Source organism: Oncorhynchus mykiss, chromosome 22 (genome assembly GCF_057628025.1).
Source record: "Oncorhynchus mykiss isolate SJ-2025 chromosome 22, ASM5762802v1, whole genome shotgun sequence".
Classification (NCBI taxonomy): Eukaryota; Metazoa; Chordata; class Actinopteri; order Salmoniformes; family Salmonidae; genus Oncorhynchus; species Oncorhynchus mykiss.
Genome location: NC_143043.1, coordinates 50,250,245 through 50,270,505, shown reverse-complemented (window position 1 = coordinate 50,270,505; position 20,261 = coordinate 50,250,245). Strand labels below are relative to the sequence as shown.

The 20,261-nt window shown below is 49.7% G+C and overlaps 1 protein-coding gene across 3 annotated transcripts in view; it reads left to right on the top strand.

The window, feature by feature from the left end:
• LOC110501919 (alkyldihydroxyacetonephosphate synthase, peroxisomal) overlaps positions 1-20,261 on the top strand; it is a 45,566-nt gene that overhangs the window by 9,659 nt on the left and 15,646 nt on the right. For all 3 annotated transcript variants that reach the window (XM_036959398.2, XM_036959399.2, XM_036959400.2), the window contains 7 exons: positions 3,459-3,539; positions 5,349-5,474; positions 5,805-5,913; positions 7,583-7,710; positions 8,289-8,340; positions 17,206-17,282; positions 17,405-17,517. In XM_036959398.2, coding sequence (XP_036815293.2) covers positions 3,459-3,539; positions 5,349-5,474; positions 5,805-5,913; positions 7,583-7,710; positions 8,289-8,340; positions 17,206-17,282; positions 17,405-17,517 — 686 coding nt within the window. The remainder of the gene's footprint in view (positions 1-3,458; positions 3,540-5,348; positions 5,475-5,804; positions 5,914-7,582; positions 7,711-8,288; positions 8,341-17,205; positions 17,283-17,404; positions 17,518-20,261) is intronic.

Sequence of the window (20,261 nt, the reverse complement as noted above, 5' to 3'; positions counted from 1 at the left end):
GACGCTCTCACAACAGGATAGATAGGGGTGGGTCAGCACGGAGGACGCTCTCACAACAGGATAGATAGGGGTGGGTCAGCACGGAGGACGCTCTCACAACAGGATAGATAGGGGTGGGTCAGCACGGAGGACGCTCTCACAACAGGATAGATAGGGGTGGGTCAGCACGGAGGACGCTCTCACAACAGGATAGATAGGGGTGGGTCAGCACGGAGGACGCTCTCACAACAGGATAGATAGGGGTCGGTCAGCACGGAGGACGCTCTCACAACAGGATAGATAGGGGTGGGTCAGCACGGAGGACGCTCTCACAACAGGATAGATAGGGGTGGGTCAGCACGGAGGACGCTCTCACAACAGGATAGATAGGGGTGGGTCAGCACGGAGGACGCTCTCACAACAGGATAGATAGGGGTCGGTCAGCACGGAGGACGCTCTCACAACAGGATAGATAGGGGTGGGTCAGCACGGAGGACGCTCTCACGACAGGATAGATAGGGGTGGGTCAGCACGGAGGACGCTCTCACGACAGGATAGATAGGGGTGGGTCAGCACGGAGGACGCTCTCACGATAGGATAGATAGGGGTGGGTCAGCACGGAGGACGCTCTCACGACAGGATAGATAGGGGTCGGTCAGCACGGAGGACGCTCTCACGACAGGATAGATAGGGGTGGGTCAGCACGGAGGACGCTCTCACAACAGGATAGATAGGGGTGGGTCAGCACGGAGGACGCTCTCACAACAGGATAGATAGGGGTCGGTCAGCACGGAGGACTCTCTCACAACAGGATAGATAGGGGTCGGTCAGCACGGAGGACACTCTCACAACAGGATAGATAGGGGTGGGTCAGCACGGAGGACGCTCTCACAACAGGATAGATAGGGGTGGGTCAGCACGGAGGACGCTCTCACAACAGGATAGATAGGGGTGGGTCAGCACGGAGGACGCTCTCACAACAGGATAGATAGGGGTCGGTCAGCACGGAGGACGCTCTCACAACAGGATAGATAGGGGTGGGTCAGCACGGAGGACGCTCTCACAACAGGATAGATAGGGGTGGGTCAGCACGGAGGACGCTCTCACAACAGGATAGATAGGGGTGGGTCAGCACGGAGGACGCTCTCACAACAGGATAGATAGGGGTGGGTCAGCACGGAGGACGCTCTCACAACAGGATAGATAGGGGTGGGTCAGCACGGAGGACGCTCTCACAACAGGATAGATAGGGGTGGGTCAGCACGGAGGACGCTCTCACAACAGGATAGATAGGGGTGGGTCAGCACGGAGGACGCTCTCACAACAGGATAGATAGGGGTGGGTCAGCACGGAGGACGCTCTCACAACAGGATAGATAGGGGTGGGTCAGCACGGAGGACGCTCTCACAACAGGATAGATAGGGGTGGGTCAGCACGGAGGACGCTCTCACGACAGGATAGATAGGGGTGGTTCAGCACGGAGGACGCTCTCACGACAGGATAGATAGGGGTGGGTCAGCACGGAGGACGCTCTCACGACAGGATAGATAGGGGTGGGTCAGCACGGAGGACGCTCACGACAGGATAGATAGGGGTGGGTCAGCACGGAGGACGCTCTCACGACAGGATAGACGGGGGTGGGTCAGCACGGAGGACGCTCTCACGATAGAAAAGACTGGGGTCGGTCAGCACGGAGGACTCTCTCACGACAGGAAAGACTGGGGTCGGTCAGCACGGAGGACTCTCTCACGACAGGAAAGACGGGTCGGTCAGCACGGAGGACGCTCTCACGACAGGAATGACTGGGGTCGGTCAGCACGGAGGACGCTCTCACGACAGGAAAGACTGGGGTCGGTCAGCACGGAGGACGCTCTCACGACAGGAAAGATGGGGGTCGGTCAGCACGGAGGACGCTCTCACGACAGGATAGATGGGGGTCGGTCAGCACGGAGGACGCTCTCACGACAGGATAGATGGGGGTCGGTCAGCACGGAGGACGCTCTCACGACAGGAATGACTGGGGTCGGTCAGCACGGAGGACTCTCTCACGACAGGAAAGACTGGGGTCGGTCAGCACGGAGGACGCTCTCACGACAGGAATGACTGGGGTCGGTCAGCACGGAGGACGCTCTCACAACAGGAAAGATAGGGGTCGGTCAGCACGGAGGACGCTCTCACGACAGGAAAGATGGGGGTCGGTCAGCACGGAGGACGCTCTCACGACAGGATAGATGGGGGTCGGTCAGCACGGAGGACGCTCTCACGACAGGATAGATGGGGGTCGGTCAGCACGGAGGACGCTCCTATATCCACGTCAAAGCTTATTCAGACGTCCAGCTGTCTCACTCTCTTATCTTACTTTCGGAGAATCATAAATTTTTCAAACTTTTTCCTCAGAGAAAAATACTGTGAGGGAAGGAAACCCAATCGGAAACAGCATTTAGTATCAGTACTGTATCATAGAACTGTTGGACAGCTGTCTACCCAGGTGATATATTGGCGGTCTGGACATTGCTAGTCCAGCAGTCACTGAGGAGGTGACGTAAATACCAGTGCGCTGGGTCAAGGGTCACAGGGCATAGCGGGTCTGAGGGAGTCACATGAAAGACTGTGTATGACCACAGGAGACACTTTATTACCTCTGGAGAATGAATGATGGCTCAAGCTGTTCCGGGGGTGACTGGAGAGGTTAACCTTTTGGAATCTGACTAACACTGTGTCCTCCCCACGGCCCAGTCCTCTAGTAACGACAGCCACATGTTCGTATCTCACAAGTGCTACTGAAATACCCCCCCCCCCCAAAAAACACGAGCTTGGTTGTTATTACCTTTCTCGTTGATAGATATTGTGGTCACCATAGCATCAGGCTTTTTCCCACAGTCGTTTTAAAAGGCTGCATACTGTCCTTTTTTGGGGGGGTTCTAGAATTAAGACTGGAATGTATTTGCTGTAATTAATTTGGTGAAGGCAGTTTTAGAGAACAGCCTTGGATATGCTGTCAGCACTACTACTCCAATCATTAAAATCCTCTCCCTCTAACCTGTATGGGATGTATCCGACACAGCATGCTTTTCATCCGGGCTAAAACTCAAGGCATTGTGTTTGTCCTAGTGGTCTAAACCAGGGATCATCAACTAGATTCAGCCGCGGGATCGGGGAGCCGGAACATAATTACAAATCATTTGTAGACTGCAGATTGACTGCAAGACGCCCAAACAGATATAATATTTGACTAAAACATAATCATTTAAATAAAACCTTATTTACATTTGTATATGATCACCTGTCTCTCTATTATGCGTGGAATACTTGGGAACAGATTTATCAAATTAAAATCTGATCACTTGGTGTTTTTTATAGTATTTTATGTACAACAATAAAAAAATCCATAAAACCACCAGTTTGGGAACTGTGGTCTAAATGATGTAAGCAGTGAAATGTTTTGAGCTCGTTAGTTTTGTCTTTGTTTTTATCTGCAGAACCGCATATTGTGGCTCGACGAGAAGAATTTAGTCGCCCACGTTGAAGCTGGCATCATCGGTCAGGATCTGGAGAGATTAGTAAGTGCCTTGCCCTCATACATACTAAGCCATTTCATGCTGAATGATCTCCCATGCAAGGGCTCATTGTTGCTAAGATGGGTAAGTATTTTTTTTATTTTACCTTTTATTTAACCAGGCATTTTCAATGACGGTTTAACTGCCTTGTTCAGGGGCAGAACGACAGATTTGTACCTTGTCAGCTCGGGGATTTGAATTTGTCCAACGCTCTAACCACTAGGCTACCCTGCCGCCCCAAGTATAAGCTGTCTTCTACAGGATCTTTCACCTGTAGCCTGCCATGCCTCTCCACCCTGGCTTAATGGTTTCCAGGGAGTGCAGAGATCCTATGCTAGGCAGGTCTGAATAGGAGAAGAGGTAACTACGTTAGAGCTTGAGGCTCAGGCGATGAGCAGATGGCACCATCAAGCTAATTTTGAAAAAATTGAGAAGGAGGCTGTGTTTGACGTGAAGGAATGCGTGCTCTGTGACTCAAACTGGCTCCACCTTTGCATATAGAGGGGCCATTTTGACGGAGCAGATGGCTCTGCATTAAAAGCTGCCTGTCGGGGAGAGCAGTGCCATGAATGCACGGCCTGACTCCTCACGTCACCTGGTAGACGGGAGCCATTAGAGTAAGCCATGCCTGCATGCTGCTGGGGCCCGGCGCCGAGACCAGGGGCCCAGGACAGAGACCAGGGGCCCGGGACAGAGACCAGGGGCCCGGGACAGAGACCAGGGGCCCCGGGACAGAGACCAGGGGCCCCGGGACAGAGACCAGGGGCCCCGGGACAGAGACCAGGGGCCCCGGGACAGAGACCAGGGGCCCCGGGACAGAGACCAGGGGCCCCGGGACAGAGACCAGGGGCCCCGGGACAGAGACCAGGGGCCCCGGGACAGAGACCAGGGGCCACATCTGAAACGACATCTTTTTACTCCTCCCTTTCATTTTTTCTTCTCCTCCAGTTATATTTTGTGGTTCATTTTAGGCTGTTGTAAAAAAATATATATATGGTGTCATAAAGCCCATCATTTGAACATAAAAGCCCCTTAACAAGCCCGTCATTTGAACATAAAAGCCCCTTAACAAGCCCGTCATTTGAACATGAAAGCCCCTTAACAAGCCCGTCATTTGAACATAAAAGCCCCTTAACAAGCCCGTCATTTGAACATACTGTAAAAGCCCCTTAACAAGCCCGTCATTTGAACATAAAAGCCCCTTAACAAGCCCGTCATTTGAACATAAAAGCCCCTTAACAAGCCCGTCATTTGAACATAAAAGCCCCTTAACAAGCCCGTCATTTGAACATACTGTAAAAGCCCTTAACAAGCCCATCATTTGAACATAAAAGCCCCTTAACAAGCCCATCATTTGAACATAAAAGCCCCTTAACAAGCCCATCATTTGAACATAAAAGCCCCTTAACAAGCCCATCATTTGAACATAAAAGCCCCTTAACAAGCCCATCATTTGAACATAAAAGCCCCTTAACAAGCCCATCATTGAATCCAGTGGTGGAAGAGGAATTTGATTGTGATTTGGTTTCATATTTAAAATTGTTGTCGTTTTAGTGGTTTACACCAGGAGTTGGGTGCACGTTTTGGTTTTTGCCTTAGCACAACATGGCTGACTCAAATAATCACAGCATGATGAGGATGAGTTGGTTATTTGAATCAGCTGTGTAGTGCTAGGGCAGAAACACAAAACATGCACCCGTGGGGGTGCCAGGACTTAGTTTGGGGGGAAACCCTGATTTTACACGACGTAGGTCTAAACTCTGCTCCTATGAATACTGATGAGTGTTTCTTTGTCACTCTCCCTCTCCCCAGCTCAACGAGAGTGGCTACTGTTCGGGGCATGAGCCAGACTCCATGGAGTTCAGTTCGCTGGGCGGCTGGGTGGCTACTAGAGCATCGGGCATGAAGAAGAACGTATATGGTAACATTGAGGACCTGGTACGTTCCCTCTCTGTGACTAACTCGGATCTTACTGGGCAATTTGTAAATGGACAAAATGTTGTAACTGGAAGTTGCAGGTGCGCCCATCAAAACAGACTTGCGTCATGCTAATGTATGGGAACCATTCTATTTGGATTTGCTGTGCCGAAGGAGCCTGCTTGTTTTGTTTACGCTCTGCCAATGATTGACAGAATTTAGCCTTGAATATGAACTCGGCAACCGAAATGGCGCTTGTTTTAACCTGGCTATTTCGTCACTCCTCTCTGCTGTGGGTTTTAAAGTCAAGCTAAGTGACTTGAGCTGCCATCTTGTTTGTCGTATGTCCAGGTGATCCACATAAAGGCGGTGACCCCTCGAGGGGTGATCGAGAAGAGCTGCCAGGGGCCACGCACGTCCACTGGGCCAGACATCCACCACTTCATCCTGGGCTCAGAAGGTAAGACTCACCACAACACTCCTCCCAGGGATCATGACTTCAACAAGATTGTAAGTTGACCCTGTCTGTGCAGTGTGTGTGTGTATAATGTAATAACCTGACTGGCTAACTTCATCCAGGGTGGGAGAAGAGATGCAGTTATGGGGGGAGGGGTATTGGTTTCATGTCTGTCCTTGTCCCCCACCCCTTCTGTCCCACCCTGTCCTAGTGAGAGCCCAGTGACAATACTGCCATATGCCAGGTTGAGGAAGTGCAGGGACTCCTGGGCACTGCAGTGCTCAACAGCTGTGGATACATGCGCCTAACAAAGCACTGCAAGCTGTTTACTGACTATACACTGGGAGCCGGGCAGAGCTCTCCATCTGGACTCATTACAATGTTTACTTAAAGCACATCTGCTAATGAAAGCCTAACTAATAATGTATTTAATTTAGACCAATCATCTTCTTCTTTTTTTTTTTTTAAATGACCTTCAAATCAGTGACAAAAATAGTTTGAAGTAAATATCTCTGTGTCTGTCTGTCTCTGTCTGTCTGTCTCTGTCTGTCTCTGTCTGTCTCTATGTCTATGTCTCTATGTCTCTCTCTCAGTTCTACCTCCACCACAGTGTGGGTGTGACAGGCCCCCTGAGAGGAGGCCCAGGCTATGTGATCATGATTGAGTCACATCATTACTGTGTGAATTCAGAGTGAAAATAGTCCAAGACAACATATGGCTCCACTTGACCTGACGATATGTAATTATTGTGGATATTTTCTCTAAGTCTCAACGTTCATAAACACTCATTTAAGTCTTTAGGAAAACATCTGTGTTTTACATTTTTTATGGAAATAATTTAGTTAAGTAGTGCACTACGTAGTAGGGAATAGGGTGCCATTTTGGACACGGAGAGCTTCCTCTTGGTAGGGAGGATTCCACCTGTCACTAAACCAAGGTGGAACACAACCCATAAAGTGGCAGACACAGTGGATACTCTGTGGGGTCAGGGGTCATGCTGGGAGCCCTGGGTGACGTGATGAGGACTTGGTGTCCCGGGACTTCCCTTGATATGCACCTGTTTTTTTTTTTTTTTCCCCCGAACCCCCAGTCGATGAATCTCACTGGACTCCTGTGAGCAGCATGAAACCAGATAACAGGAGAAAATTAACATATACTGTGGTTAAAAACAACGGGTCACTGCCAGTGAGGTAGTGGTTAAAAACAACGGGTCACTGCCAGTGAGGTAGTGGTTAAAAACAACGGGTCACTGCCAGTGAGGTAGTGGTTAAAACAACGGGTCACTGCCAGTGAGGTAGTGGTTAAAACAACGGGTCACTGCCAGTGAGGTAGTGGTTAAAACAACGGGTCACTGCCAGTGAGGTAGTGGTTAAAAACAACGGGTGGGTAAGCGCTGAAGCCTTTCTCAGTGAGCTAAGTAATGCTCTCTATACTTTCAAAGCATTTTTTCGCAAAATGTGTGTAAATGTCACGCAAAATAAAAAAAACGTTGGTTTAGATGCTCTTCTCTACACCACTGGTCATCACCAGCCCAAAGGCTGCTAGGAATGTTAAAGCGTCATTTTAAGTAACACAATAAAACACAACCAATGTCAGGCTATCGTTTTAAAAAACATTCTTCTATGAGAACCTTTGTTTCTGTGACATGTGCGCCCCTGTGTTTTCCCCCTAGGAACCCTTGGTGTGGTTACCGAGGTAACGATGAAGATCCGACCAATCCCAGAGTACCAGAAGTATGGCTCGGTGGTCTTCCCTAACTTTGAGGCAGGCGTGGCCTGCTTACGAGAGGTTGCCAAGCAGGTCAATTACATTTCCATCTTGTGTTTGTACGGTCTGGTCTTTCCTACTGACAACATTTAGTTCACATCTATTCAATCACATTAAAACGTGACTTGTAGTTGTGATCTTTAATATTTTGGTTATATGACAGTATGTAAAGTAGCTAAACTATGCAGATCAATGATATATTGTAGTGCACAAACAAAGTGGCTGGGTTGTGATTGGCAGAGCCCTAATTCTGGGAAGGGATGATAATGAAGCGTGTCCCTCTCTGATTGGGTAGTGCTGATGCAGCCATTATCGATGACTGCATGCGTATGGTTCATGCAGCTCCAATCCTTGGTTAATCCTGTTTGTTTAGTTTAACACACAATGAAGGAATCCACCATTTTGAGCACTGGCTTGTCATGGACGTATCCACACACTACCAGGAATATCTACTCGTGCCTCGAGGTTGTGTAGCAACTGTTTTTCCTCTCAATTAAGAAAGGTCATGCAGATCAAAACTTCACGACAACGGTGTGTGGGATGGGGAAATGTTTACAAAGTTTAACACATGCTCCTGAATGAGTTGTTGTTGTTGTTTTTCTCTCTCCCAGAGGTGTGCACCGGCCTCCATCCGGCTCATGGATAACAAACAGTTTCATTTCGGTAAGTCAACATCGTTCTGAACCATTTGATCTCTGTAAAGGAACCGTTTGATACAGGGCCTTCAGAAAGTATTCACACCCCTTATTCCACATTTAGTTGTGTTACAGCCTGAATACATAAGTTATTAAATTGTTTGTTTTTTTCTCACCCATCTACACACTATACCCCGTAATGACAAAGTTTAAACATGTTTTAAAAATGTTTGCAAATGAAATGCAGAAATATCTCATTTACATATGTATTCACACCCCTGAGTCAATACATGTTAGAATCACCTTTGGCAATGATTACAGCTGTGAGTCTTTCTGGGTAAGTGTCATGTTGTGTCTTGTCTCTGTCCTTTCCCTTCACCCTGTCTCCCTCTGCTGGTCGTTGTTAGGTTACCTTTTCTCCCCCGCTTTCTCCCAGCTGTTCCTTGTCTCCTCTAACTACCCATTCACCCCGTTTCCCACCTGTTCCCTTTTTCCCTCTGATTAGGTCCCTATATCTCTCTCTGTTTCTGTTCCTGTCCTTGTCGGATTCTTGTTTGTGTTTCATGCCTGAGCCAGACTATCGTCATGTTTGCTGTAACCTTGTCCTGTCGGAATCTGCCGGTCTCTCTGAGCCTACCTATGTTTGGTTATTAAAGAAGCTCTGTTTAAGTTAGTTCGCTTTTGGGTCCTCATTCACTCACCATAACAGAAGAATCCGACCAAGAATGGACCCAGCGACTTCGGATCCTCTCCACTCAGCCGTCGGGATCCAGGGAGCGATGCTAGGCAGACACGAGCAGGAAGTGTCTGCTGCTCGACATGCCGTTGAGACCCTGGCCACCCAAGTCTCCAACCTCACAGAACAGGTTCACCATCTCCGCCTCGATCCACCGGCCACTTCCAGGGCTTTCGAATCTCCGGAGCCCAGAATCAATAACCCGCCGTGTTACTCTGGGGAGCCCACTGAATGCCGCTCGTTCCTCACCCAGTGTGATATTGTGTTTTCTCTCCAGCCCAACACTTACTCCAGGAGCACTGCTCGTGTCGCCTACGTCATATCTCTCCTTATTGGACGGGCTCGTGAGTGGGGCACGGCAATCTGGGAGGCAAGGGCTGAGTGTACTAACCAGTATCAGGACTTTAAGGAGGAGATGATACGGGTTTTTGATCGATCTGTTTTTGGGGAGGAGGCTTCCAGGGCCCTGTCTTCCCTATGTCAAGGCAATCGATCCATAACAGACTACTCTATTGAGTTTCGCACTCTTGCTGTCTCCAGTGGCTGGAACGAGCCGGCCTTGCTCGCTCGTCTTCTGGAGGGTCTCCGCGCAGAGGTAAAGGATGAGATTCTCTCCCGGGAGGTTCCTTCCAGCGTGGATTCCTTGATTGAACTCGCTATTCGCATTGAGCGACGGGTTGATCTTCGTCACCGAGCTCGTGGAAAGGAGCTCGCGCTCTCCGTCGCCCCCCTCTCCGCATCACTACCATCTTCCTCTGCCGGCTCGGGTGCTGAGCCCATGCAGCTGGGAGGTATCCGCATCTCGACTAAGGAGAGGGAACGGAGAATCACCAACCGCCTCTGTCTCTATTGCGGTTCCGCTGGTCATTTTGTCACTTCATGTCCAGTAAAAGGCCAGAGCTCGTCAGTAAGCGGAGGGCTACTGGTGAGCGCTACTACTCCTGTCTCTCCTTCAAGATCCTGCACTACCTTGTCGGTCCATCTACGCTGGACCGGTTCGTCAGCTTCCTGCAGTGCCTTAATAGACTCTGGGGCGGAGGGCTGTTTTATGGACGAGACCTGGGCTCGGGAACATGACATTCCTCTCAGACAGTTAAAGGAGCCCACGGCCTTGTTCGCCCTGGATGGTAGTCCTCTCCCCAGGATTCAGCGTGAGACGCTACCTTTAACCCTCACTGTTTCTGGTAATCATAGTGAAACCATTTCTTTTTTAATTTTTCGTTCACCTTTTACACCTGTTGTTTTGGGCCATCCCTGGCTAGTTTGTCATAATCCTTCCATTAATTGGTCTAGTAATTCTATCCTCTCCTGGAACGTCTCTTGTCATGTGAAATGTTTAATGTCTGCTATCCCTCCTGTTTCCTCTGTCTCTTCTTCACAGGAGGAGCCTGGTGATTTGACAGGGGTGCCGGAGGAATATCACGATCTGCGCACGGTGTTCAGTCGGTCCAGGGCCACCTCTCTTCCTCCACACCGGTCGTATGATTGTAGTATTGATCTCCTTCCGGGAACCACCCCCCCCCGGGGTAGACTATACTCTCTGTCGGCTCCCGAACGTAAGGCTCTCGAAGATTATTTGTCTGTAGCTCTTGACGCCGGTACCATAGTCCCCTCCTCCTCTCCCGCCGGAGCGGGGTTTTTTTTTGTCAAGAAGAAGGACGGGTCTCTGCGCCCCTGCATAGATTATCGAGGGCTGAATGACATAACAGTGAAGAATCGTTATCCGCTTCCTCTTATGTCTTCAGCCTTCGAGATCCTGCAGGGAGCCAGGTTTTTCACTAAGTTGGACCTTCGTAACGCTTACCATCTCGTGCGCATCAGGGAGGGGGATGAGTGGAAGACGGCGTTTAACACTCCGTTAGGGCACTTTGAATACCGGGTTCTTCCTTTCGGCCTCGCTAACGCTCCAGCTGTCTTTCAGGCATTAGTCAATGATGTCCTGAGAGACATGCTGAACATCTTTGTTTTCGTTTACCTTGACGATATCCTGATTTTTTCACCGTCACTCCAGATTCATGTTCAGCACGTTCGACGTGTCCTCCAGCGCCTTTTAGAGAATTGTCTTTTTGTGAAGGCTGAGAAGTGCACTTTTCATGCCTCCTCCGTCACATTTCTCGGTTCTGTTATTTCCGCTGAAGGCATTAAGATGGATCCCGCTAAGGTCCAAGCTGTCATTGATTGGCCCGTCCCTAAGTCACGCGTCGAGCTGCAGCGCTTTCTCGGCTTCGCGAACTTCTATCGTCGTTTCATCCGTAATTTCGGTCAGGTGGCAGCTCCTCTCACAGCCCTTACTTCTGTCAAGACGTGCTTTAAGTGGTCCGTTTCCGCCCAGGGAGCTTTTGATCTCCTCAAGAATCGTTTTACATCCGCTCCTATCCTTGTTACACCTGACGTCTCTAGACAGTTCGTTGTCGAGGTTGACGCGTCAGAGGTGGGCGTGGGAGCCATTCTTTCTCAGCGCTCCCTCTCTGACGACAAGGTCCACCCATGCGCGTATTTTTCTCATCGCCTGTCGCCGTCGGAACGTAACTATGATGTGGGTAACCGCGAACTGCTCGCCATCCGGTTAGCCCTAGGCGAATGGCGACAGTGGTTGGAGGGGGCGACCGTTCCTTTTGTCGTTTGGACTGACCATAGGAACCTTGAGTACATCCGTTCTGCCAAACGACTTAATGCGCGTCAGGCGCGTTGGGCGCTGTTTTTCGCTCGTTTCGAGTTCGTGATTTCTTATCGTCCGGGCTCTAAGAACACCAAGCCTGATGCTTTGTCTCGTCTCTTCAGTTCTTCAGTAGCCTCCACTGACCCCGAGGGGATTCTCCCTGAGGGGCGTGTTGTCGGGTTGACTGTCTGGGGAATTGAGAGGCAGGTAAAACAAGCGCTCACTCACACTCCGTCGCCGCGCGCTTGTCCTAGGAACCTTCTTTTCGTTCCCGTTCCTACTCGTCTGGCCGTTCTTCAGTGGGCTCACTCTGCCAAGTTAGCCGGCCACCCTGGCGTTCGGGGTACGCTTGCTTCCATTCGCCAGCGTTTTTGGTGGCCCACCCGGGAGCATGACACGCGTCGTTTCGTGGCTGCTTGTTCGGTCTGCGCGCAGACTAAGTCCGGTAACTCTCCTCCTGCCGGCCGTCTCAGGCCGCTTCCTATTCCCTCTCGACCGTGGTCTCACATCGCCTTAGATTTTGTCACCGGACTGCCTTCGTCAGCGGGGAAGACTGTTATTCTTACGGTTGTCGATAGGTTCTCTAAGGCGGCTCATTTCATTCCCCTTGCTAAGCTTCCTTCTGCTAAAGAGACGGCACAAATCATCATCGAGAATGTTTTCAGAATTCATGGCCTTCCGTCAGACGTCGTTTCGGACAGAGGTCCGCAATTCACGTCTCAATTTTGGAGGGAGTTTTGCCGTTTGATTGGGGCTTCCGTCAGTCTCTCTTCCGGCTTTCACCCCCAGTCTAACGGTCAAGCAGAACGGGCCAATCAGACTATTGGTCGCATCTTACGCAGTCTTTCTTTTCGCAACCCTGCGTCTTGGTCAGAACAGCTCCCCTGGGCAGAATACGCCCACAACTCGCTTCCTTCGTCTGCGACCGGGCTATCTCCTTTTCAGAGTAGCCTCGGGTACCAGCCTCCGCTGTTCTCATCTCAGTTCGCCGAGTCCAGCGTCCCCTCCGCTCAGGCTTTTGTCCAACGTTGCGAGCGCACCTGGAAGAGGGTCAGGTCTGCACTTTGCCGTTATAGGGCGCAGACTGTGAGGGCTGCTAATAAGCGTAGAACTAAGAGTCCTAGATATTGTCGCGGTCAGAGAGTTTGGCTCTCCACTCAGAACCTTCCCCTTAAGACGGCTTCTCGCAAGTTGACCCCGCGGTTCATTGGTCCGTTCCGTATTTCTCGGGTCATTAATCCTGTCGCAGTTCGACTTCTTCTTCCGCGATACCTTCGTCGCGTCCACCCGGTCTTCCATGTCTCCTGTATTAAGCCCGTTCTTCGCGCCCCCGCTCGTCTTCCCCCCCCCCCCCCCCATCCTTGTCGAGGGCGCACCCATCTACAGGGTCCGCAGGATTTTGGACATGCGTCCTCGGGGCCGTGGTCACCAGTACCTTGTCGATTGGGAGGGGTACGGTCCTGAGGAGAGGAGTTGGGTTCCCTCTCGGGACGTGCTGGACCGTGCGCTGATCGAGGATTTCCTCCGTTGCCGCCAGGTTTCCTCCTCGAGTGCGCCAGGAGGCGCTCGGTGAGTGGGGGGGTACTGTCATGTTGTGTCTTGTCTCTGTCCTTTCCCTTCACCCTGTCTCCCTCTGCTGGTCGTTGTTAGGTTACCTTTTCTCCCCCGCTTTCTCCCAGCTGTTCCTTGTCTCCTCTAACTACCCATTCACCCCGTTTCCCACCTGTTCCCTTTTTCCCTCTGATTAGGTCCCTATATCTCTCTCTGTTTCTGTTCCTGTCCTTGTCGGATTCTTGTTTGTGTTTCATGCCTGAGCCAGACTATCGTCATGTTTGCTGTAACCTTGTCCTGTCGGAATCTGCCGGTCTCTCTGAGCCTACCTATGTTTGGTTATTAAAGAAGCTCTGTTTAAGTTAGTTCGCTTTTGGGTCCTCATTCACTCACCATAACAGTAAGTCTCTAAGAGCTTTGCACACATTGATTGGACAATATTTGTTATATATATATATATATATATATATGTGTATGTGTGTGTGTATGTATGTATGTATATGTATGTTTTTGAATTGTTCAACCTCTTGTAAAATTGGTTGTTGGTTATTGCTAGACAGCCATTTTCCAGTCTTGCCATAGATATTCAAGTGGATTTAAGTGGAAACTGTAACTAGGCCACCCAGGAACATTCAATGTCCTCTTGTTAAGCAACTCCAGTGTAGATTTGGCCTTGTGTTTTAGGTTATTGTCCTGCTGAAAGGTGAATTTGTCTCCCAGTGTCTGTTGGAAAGCAGACTGAACCAGGTTTTCCTCTAGGATTTTGCCTGTGCTTAGCTCTATTCCATTTTATTTTTATCCTGAAAAACTCCCTAGTCGTTGCTGATGACAAGCATACCCATAAACTGCAGCCAACACCATTCTTGGAAATATTAAGTGATTCAGTGACGTGTTGGATTTTCCCCAAACATAACGCTTTGTATTCAGGACATAAAGTTGATTTCTTTGCCACATTTTTTGAAGTTTTACTTTTGTGCCTTATTGCAAATAGGATGCATGTACATGCTAACTTCTTTCACTCTGTCAATTAGGTTAGCATTGTACACTAACTACAATATTGTTGTCCTTAGAGTTTAATGACTGTGATAGGAGAAAACTAACTGTTTAAGTCACCAATGGCCTCATGGTGAAATCGCTGAGTGGTTTCCTTCTTCTCCGGCAACTTAATTAGGAAGGACAACTGTATCTTTGTAGTGACTGGGTGTATTGATACATCAGTCAAAGTGTAATTAATAACTTCACCATGCTCAAAGGGATATTCAATGTTTACTTTTTTTAAATAAATGTTAACCATCTACCAATAGGTGCCCTTCTTTGCAAGGCCTTGGACAACTTCCCTGGTCTTTGTGGTTGAATCGGTGTTAGAAAGTCACTGTTCGACTGAGGGACCTTTCAGATAATTGTATGTGTGAGGTACAGAGATGGGAGAGTTATTCAAAAATCACTTATTGCACGCAGTGAGTTTAAGCAACTTAAGTGACTTGTTAAGCACATTGTTACTCCTGAATTTATTTAGACTTTCAAGGCTCCTGAGTGGCGCTGTGGTTTAAGGCACTGTATCTCAGTGCTGGAGGCGTCGCAACCGGCCGCGAGTCCCTTTGGCCCAGCATCGTCCGGGTTAGGGGAGGGTTTGACCGTGGTAGGCCGTCGTTGTAAATAAGAATTTGTTCTTAACTGACTTCTCTTTTTAAATAAATAAATAATATATAAAAAGACTTCCCATAACCAAGGGGTTGAATACTTATTGACTTAAGATATTTCAGCTTTTCATTTTTTGTTAATTTGTAAACTTTTTGGGAAAACTTAATTCCACTTTGACATTATGGGGTATTGTGTGTAGGCCAGTGATGACAAATCTCCATTTTAAATTCAGGCTGTAACACAACAAAATGTGGAAAAAAGTCCAGGGGTGTGAATACACAGGGCCTTCAGAAAGTATCTTTGTATCACATGGGAGCTCAAAGTGAAGCCATACTCTGACTGCTCTCTGGCTCTCCCCACTAACCTGTGCTTGGGGCTGACCTTATTTTCATTTCTGATTCCTTCACTCTGATGTTCTTTTTTAAAAAATTGGCCTGCTTTTGTGTGCGTCTCTTTCCCCAACTGGAATCCATGTCAGAAAAGACCACTGCATTGGCAGCGTTTCTTCACAATGCTTTTTTCTCTCCCGCCCTCTGCTGCGTTACTCCGCCCTCTGCCTGCGTTACTCCGCCCTCTGCTGCGTTACTCCGCCCTCTGCTGCGTTACTCCGCCCTCTGCCTGCGTTACTCCGCCCTCTGCCTGCGTTACTCCGCCCTCTGCCTGCGTTACTCCGCCCTCTGCCTGCGTTACTCCGCCCTCTGCCTGCATTACTCCGCCCTCTGCCTGCGTTACTCCGCCCTCTGCCTGCGTTACTCCGCCCTCTGCTGCGTTACTCCGCCCTCTGCCTGCGTTACTCCGCCCTCTGCCTGCGTTACTCCCCCCTCTGCTGCATTGCATTGAGTTCAATTGATTGTTATTTCACCATTGGAGTAGCTAGCTGCACGCACGACTTGTGGATTGAAGCGGAAACAATTTAAGCAGTTGTTATATTGAAGTTTTACAAAATTGTTTCTTGAGGTCTGGTGGAAGGAATCATGCGTTGGTGCCAGACATCTTTTTAAAGTTCTTCAGTCCCCTGGGATCTCATTATGCTCCCCATATTCCCACTTCTTAGCTTTAAGCAGGCAAGAGGAAGCTATTCAGGTTTCTCACTAATATCTTAACCTCAGTCAGGGCTCTATGATAGGACACCTTCTTGGGCTTATCAGTGCCTTGTCTTCACTTTTTTTTAATCACCCTGTCTGCTGAGTGAAGGGGTCTGCTGTATTTCAGAATGGGACAAGTAGTATAAAATACAGGGCCATGTATCTCAATACGCTAGTCAGATGAGAATTGCAATTAAATGTGCATTAAAGAGAGTGGGGAAAAATTGACCCCCCCTATATGTATAATCACCCTCTCTTTCTGGTCACTGAGTATTTCATTAAAGAGTGATGGTTGCAGGACACCTAAAGATCCACAATCAGATTTAGAATGGAAACAATGAGGAAACGAAGTGATTAAGAGACAGAAACAGAGGGGAAGGAATGAAGTGTTGAGACTCAGGACTCTACCCTGCTGTGAAGTGTTGGGACTCAGGACTCTACCCTGCTGTGAAGTGTTGAGACTCAGGACTCTACCCTGCTGTGAAGTGTTGGGACTCAGGACTCTACCCTGCTGTGAAGTGTTGGGACTCAGGACTCTACCCTGCTGTGAAGTGTTGAGACTCAGGACTCTACCCTGCTGTGAAGTGTTGGGACTCAGGACTCTACCCTGCTGTGAAGTGTTGAGACTCAGGACTCTACCCTGCTGTGAAGTGTTGGGACTCAGGACTCTACCCTGCTGTGAAGTGTTGGGACTCAGGACTCTACCCTGCTGTGAAGTGTTGAGACTCAGGACTCTACCCTGCTGTGAAGTGTTGAGACTCAGGACTCTACCCTGCTGTGAAGTGTTGAGACTCAGGACTCTACCCTGCTGTGTTTGATAACCATCCCATCAGCTCCAGACCCTCATTTTTGCTTGTCCTTGTCCTTTTTCCTGTGTCTGATCAGAAACAAACCAAGACGTGCGGTGGCTGAGGACGACTGATGTAGCCATGTCAAGTCCCACCCAATGGAAAGCCGCTGATTTATTGTCCCTGTTGCAGCCGGCCTACTGGTTACTTGTCAAGTTATTCACGTTACCATTCATTTTCCTCCGTTTTTTTTATTATCCCAAACCCAAATAAATATGACTGCTGCCCTGTTGGGAGTCCTGGAGGAGATGGGTGGGCTAAGATGAGACCAGTGGTTTCTTTCAACTGTATTGTCCAAAAGACAGAGGTCCACTTGGCTTTGAGTTGAGGGACTTGACCCTCTCTCTCTCTCTCTCTTTTTCTATTTCCACAGGTCATGCCCTGAAACCTCAAGTGTCGTCCATTTTCACACATTTTGTTGAAGGGTTAAAGAAGTTCTACATCACCAAGGTAACGCGTTCTTAATGCTTTGGCATGAATCATAACTCCTCTTTTTTCTCTTTTTGTAATTTCTATTTTTTATTTTTTGGGGGAAAGTGTTAAAGAAATTGTTATTTCCCTGTTTACCCCAGTTGAAAGGTTTCGACCCCCACCAGTTGGTGGTTGCCACCCTTCTGTTTGAAGGGGACCGCGAGAGGGTCCTGCAGCATGAAAAACAAGTTTATGACATCGCAGCAACATTTGGGTAAGTTGGTGGAAATAGGTGATCTATCAGCTGGAGAGGGATTCTCCATTCAATATGTCTTCTACTTAAGCTACAACAGCAACAAACATGGGTTCCTCTGACTTTCCCGACATGTTCAATGCTCTTGCACACGTGGAATTTCAGGAAACTGTTTGCACTTCGTAACAACCCTGTAGACAACTGAAAGGCAAAACGAATCAATATACACGTGTGTGTGTGTGTGTGTGTGTGTGTGGTCCCAAAGGAGTCCGTGAGTAGGGACTTGGTAGTGAAGCTGTGCTGCGAAGCCCCTGTCTGAGGTGCCTGAGGGCTTCTGCGCTGGGCTGGGCCCCAACCCGCCAGGAGCCACACAGTTCCACACCATTACAGAATAATCAGATCATACTGTAGCAACTCACTCCCTCCTTCCCTGGACACACCATCATAGTTTCAAGTTTTATTAGTCGTATGTACAGGATACACGTGGGGTACACCGTCCAACGGGATACACGTGGGGTACACCGTCCAACGGGATACACGTGGGGTACACCGTCCAACGGGATACACGTGGGGTACACCGTCCAACGGGATACACGTGGGGTACACCGTCCAACGGGATACACGTGGGGTACACCGTCCAACGGGATACACGTGGGGTACACCGTCCAACGGGATACACGTGGGGTACACCGTCCAACGGGATACACGTGGGGTACACCGTCCAACGGGATACACGTGGGGTACACCGTCCAACGGGATACACGTGGGGTACACCGTCCAACGGGATACACCGTCCAACGGGATACACGTGGGGTACAACGTCCAACAGGACACACGTGGGGTACACCGTCCAACAGGACACACGTGGGGTACACCGTCCAACAGGATACACGTGTGGGGTACACCGTCCAACAGGACACACGTGGGGTACACCGTCCAACAGGATACACGTGGGGTACAACGTCCAACAGGATACACGTGGGGTACAACGTTCAACAGTATACACGTGGGGTACACCGTCCAACAGGATACACGTGGGGTACACCGTCCAACAGGATACACGTGGGGTACACCGTCCAACGCGATACACGTGGGGTACACCGTCCAACGCGATACACGTGGGGTACACCGTCCAACGCGATACACGTGGGGTACACCGTCCAACAGGATACACGTGTGGGGTACACCGTCCAACACGATACACGTGGGGTACACCGTCCAACACGATACACGTGGGGTACACCGTCCAACACGATACACGTGGGGTACACCGTCCAACAGGATACACCGTCCAACAGGATACACGTGGGGTACACCGTCCAACAGGATACACGTGTGGGGTACACCGTCCAACAGGATACACGTGTGGGGTACACCGTCCAACAGGATACACGTGGGGTACACCGTCCAACAGGATACACCGTCCAACAGGATACACGTGGGGTACACCGTCCAACAGGATACACGTGTGGGGTACACCGTCCAACAGGATACACGTGTGGGGTACACCGTCCAACAGGATACACGTGGGGTACACCGTCCAACAGGATACACGTGTGGGGTACACCGTCCAACACGATACACGTGGGGTACACCGTCCAACACGATACACGTGGGGTACACCGTCCAACAGGATACACCGTCCAACAGGATACACGTGGGGTACACCGTCCAACAGGATACACGTGTGGGGTACACCGTCCAACAGGATACACGTGGGGTACACCGTCCAACAGGATACACCGTCCAACAGGATACACGTGGGGTACACCGTCCAACAGGATACACGTGTGGGGTACACCGTCCAACAGGATACACGTGTGGGGTACACCGTCCAACAGGATACACGTGGGGTACACCGTCCAACAGGATACACGTGGGGTACACCGTCCAACAGGATACACCGTCCAACAGGATACACGTGGGGTACACCGTCCAACAGGATACACGTGTGGGGTACACCGTCCAACAGGATACACGTGTGGGGTACACCGTCCAACAGGATACACGTGTGGGGTACACCGTCCAACAGGATACACGTGGGGTACACCGTCCAACAGGATACACGTGGGGTACACCGTCCAACAGGATACACCGTCCAACAGGATACACGTGGGGTACACCGTCCAACAGGATACACGTGTGGGGTACACCGTCCAACAGGATACACGTGTGGGGTACACCGTCCAACAGGATACACGTGTGGGGTACACCGTCCAACAGGATACACGTGGGGTACACCGTCCAACAGGATACACGTGGGGTACACCGTCCAACAGGATACACGTGGGGTACACCGTCCAACAGGATACACCGTCCAACAGGATACACGTGGGGTACACCGTCCAACAGGATACACCGTCCAACGCGATACACGTGGGGTACACGGTCCAATGAAATACTTCCTTCAGGTTCCTCCTCGACAATGCAACAACAACAATAATAAATAATCAAATATAAGAACATAAAGTAAATGTCTCAGTAGAATAAACATGATTAGCATCACTATAATACAGGAAGGCACAATTTACAGTCCAATATTTCCACGTATCAGGGAAAGGGGGATTGTGCAGTGGTAGTATTTAGAGGGGACCTAGTCATCATAAACAAACCTTTCATTAAAACGCCACCTAATGACAAATTCCGTTCTATTGTTGGTGAGGCTATGGATTTTGTAAGTTCCTGGCCCAGTGCACAGCTTCCAGTCCGTTCCTCAGGTCACAGGCTTAGTGCCCTTCAGGCAATATCCCTAAACAATTCATGAG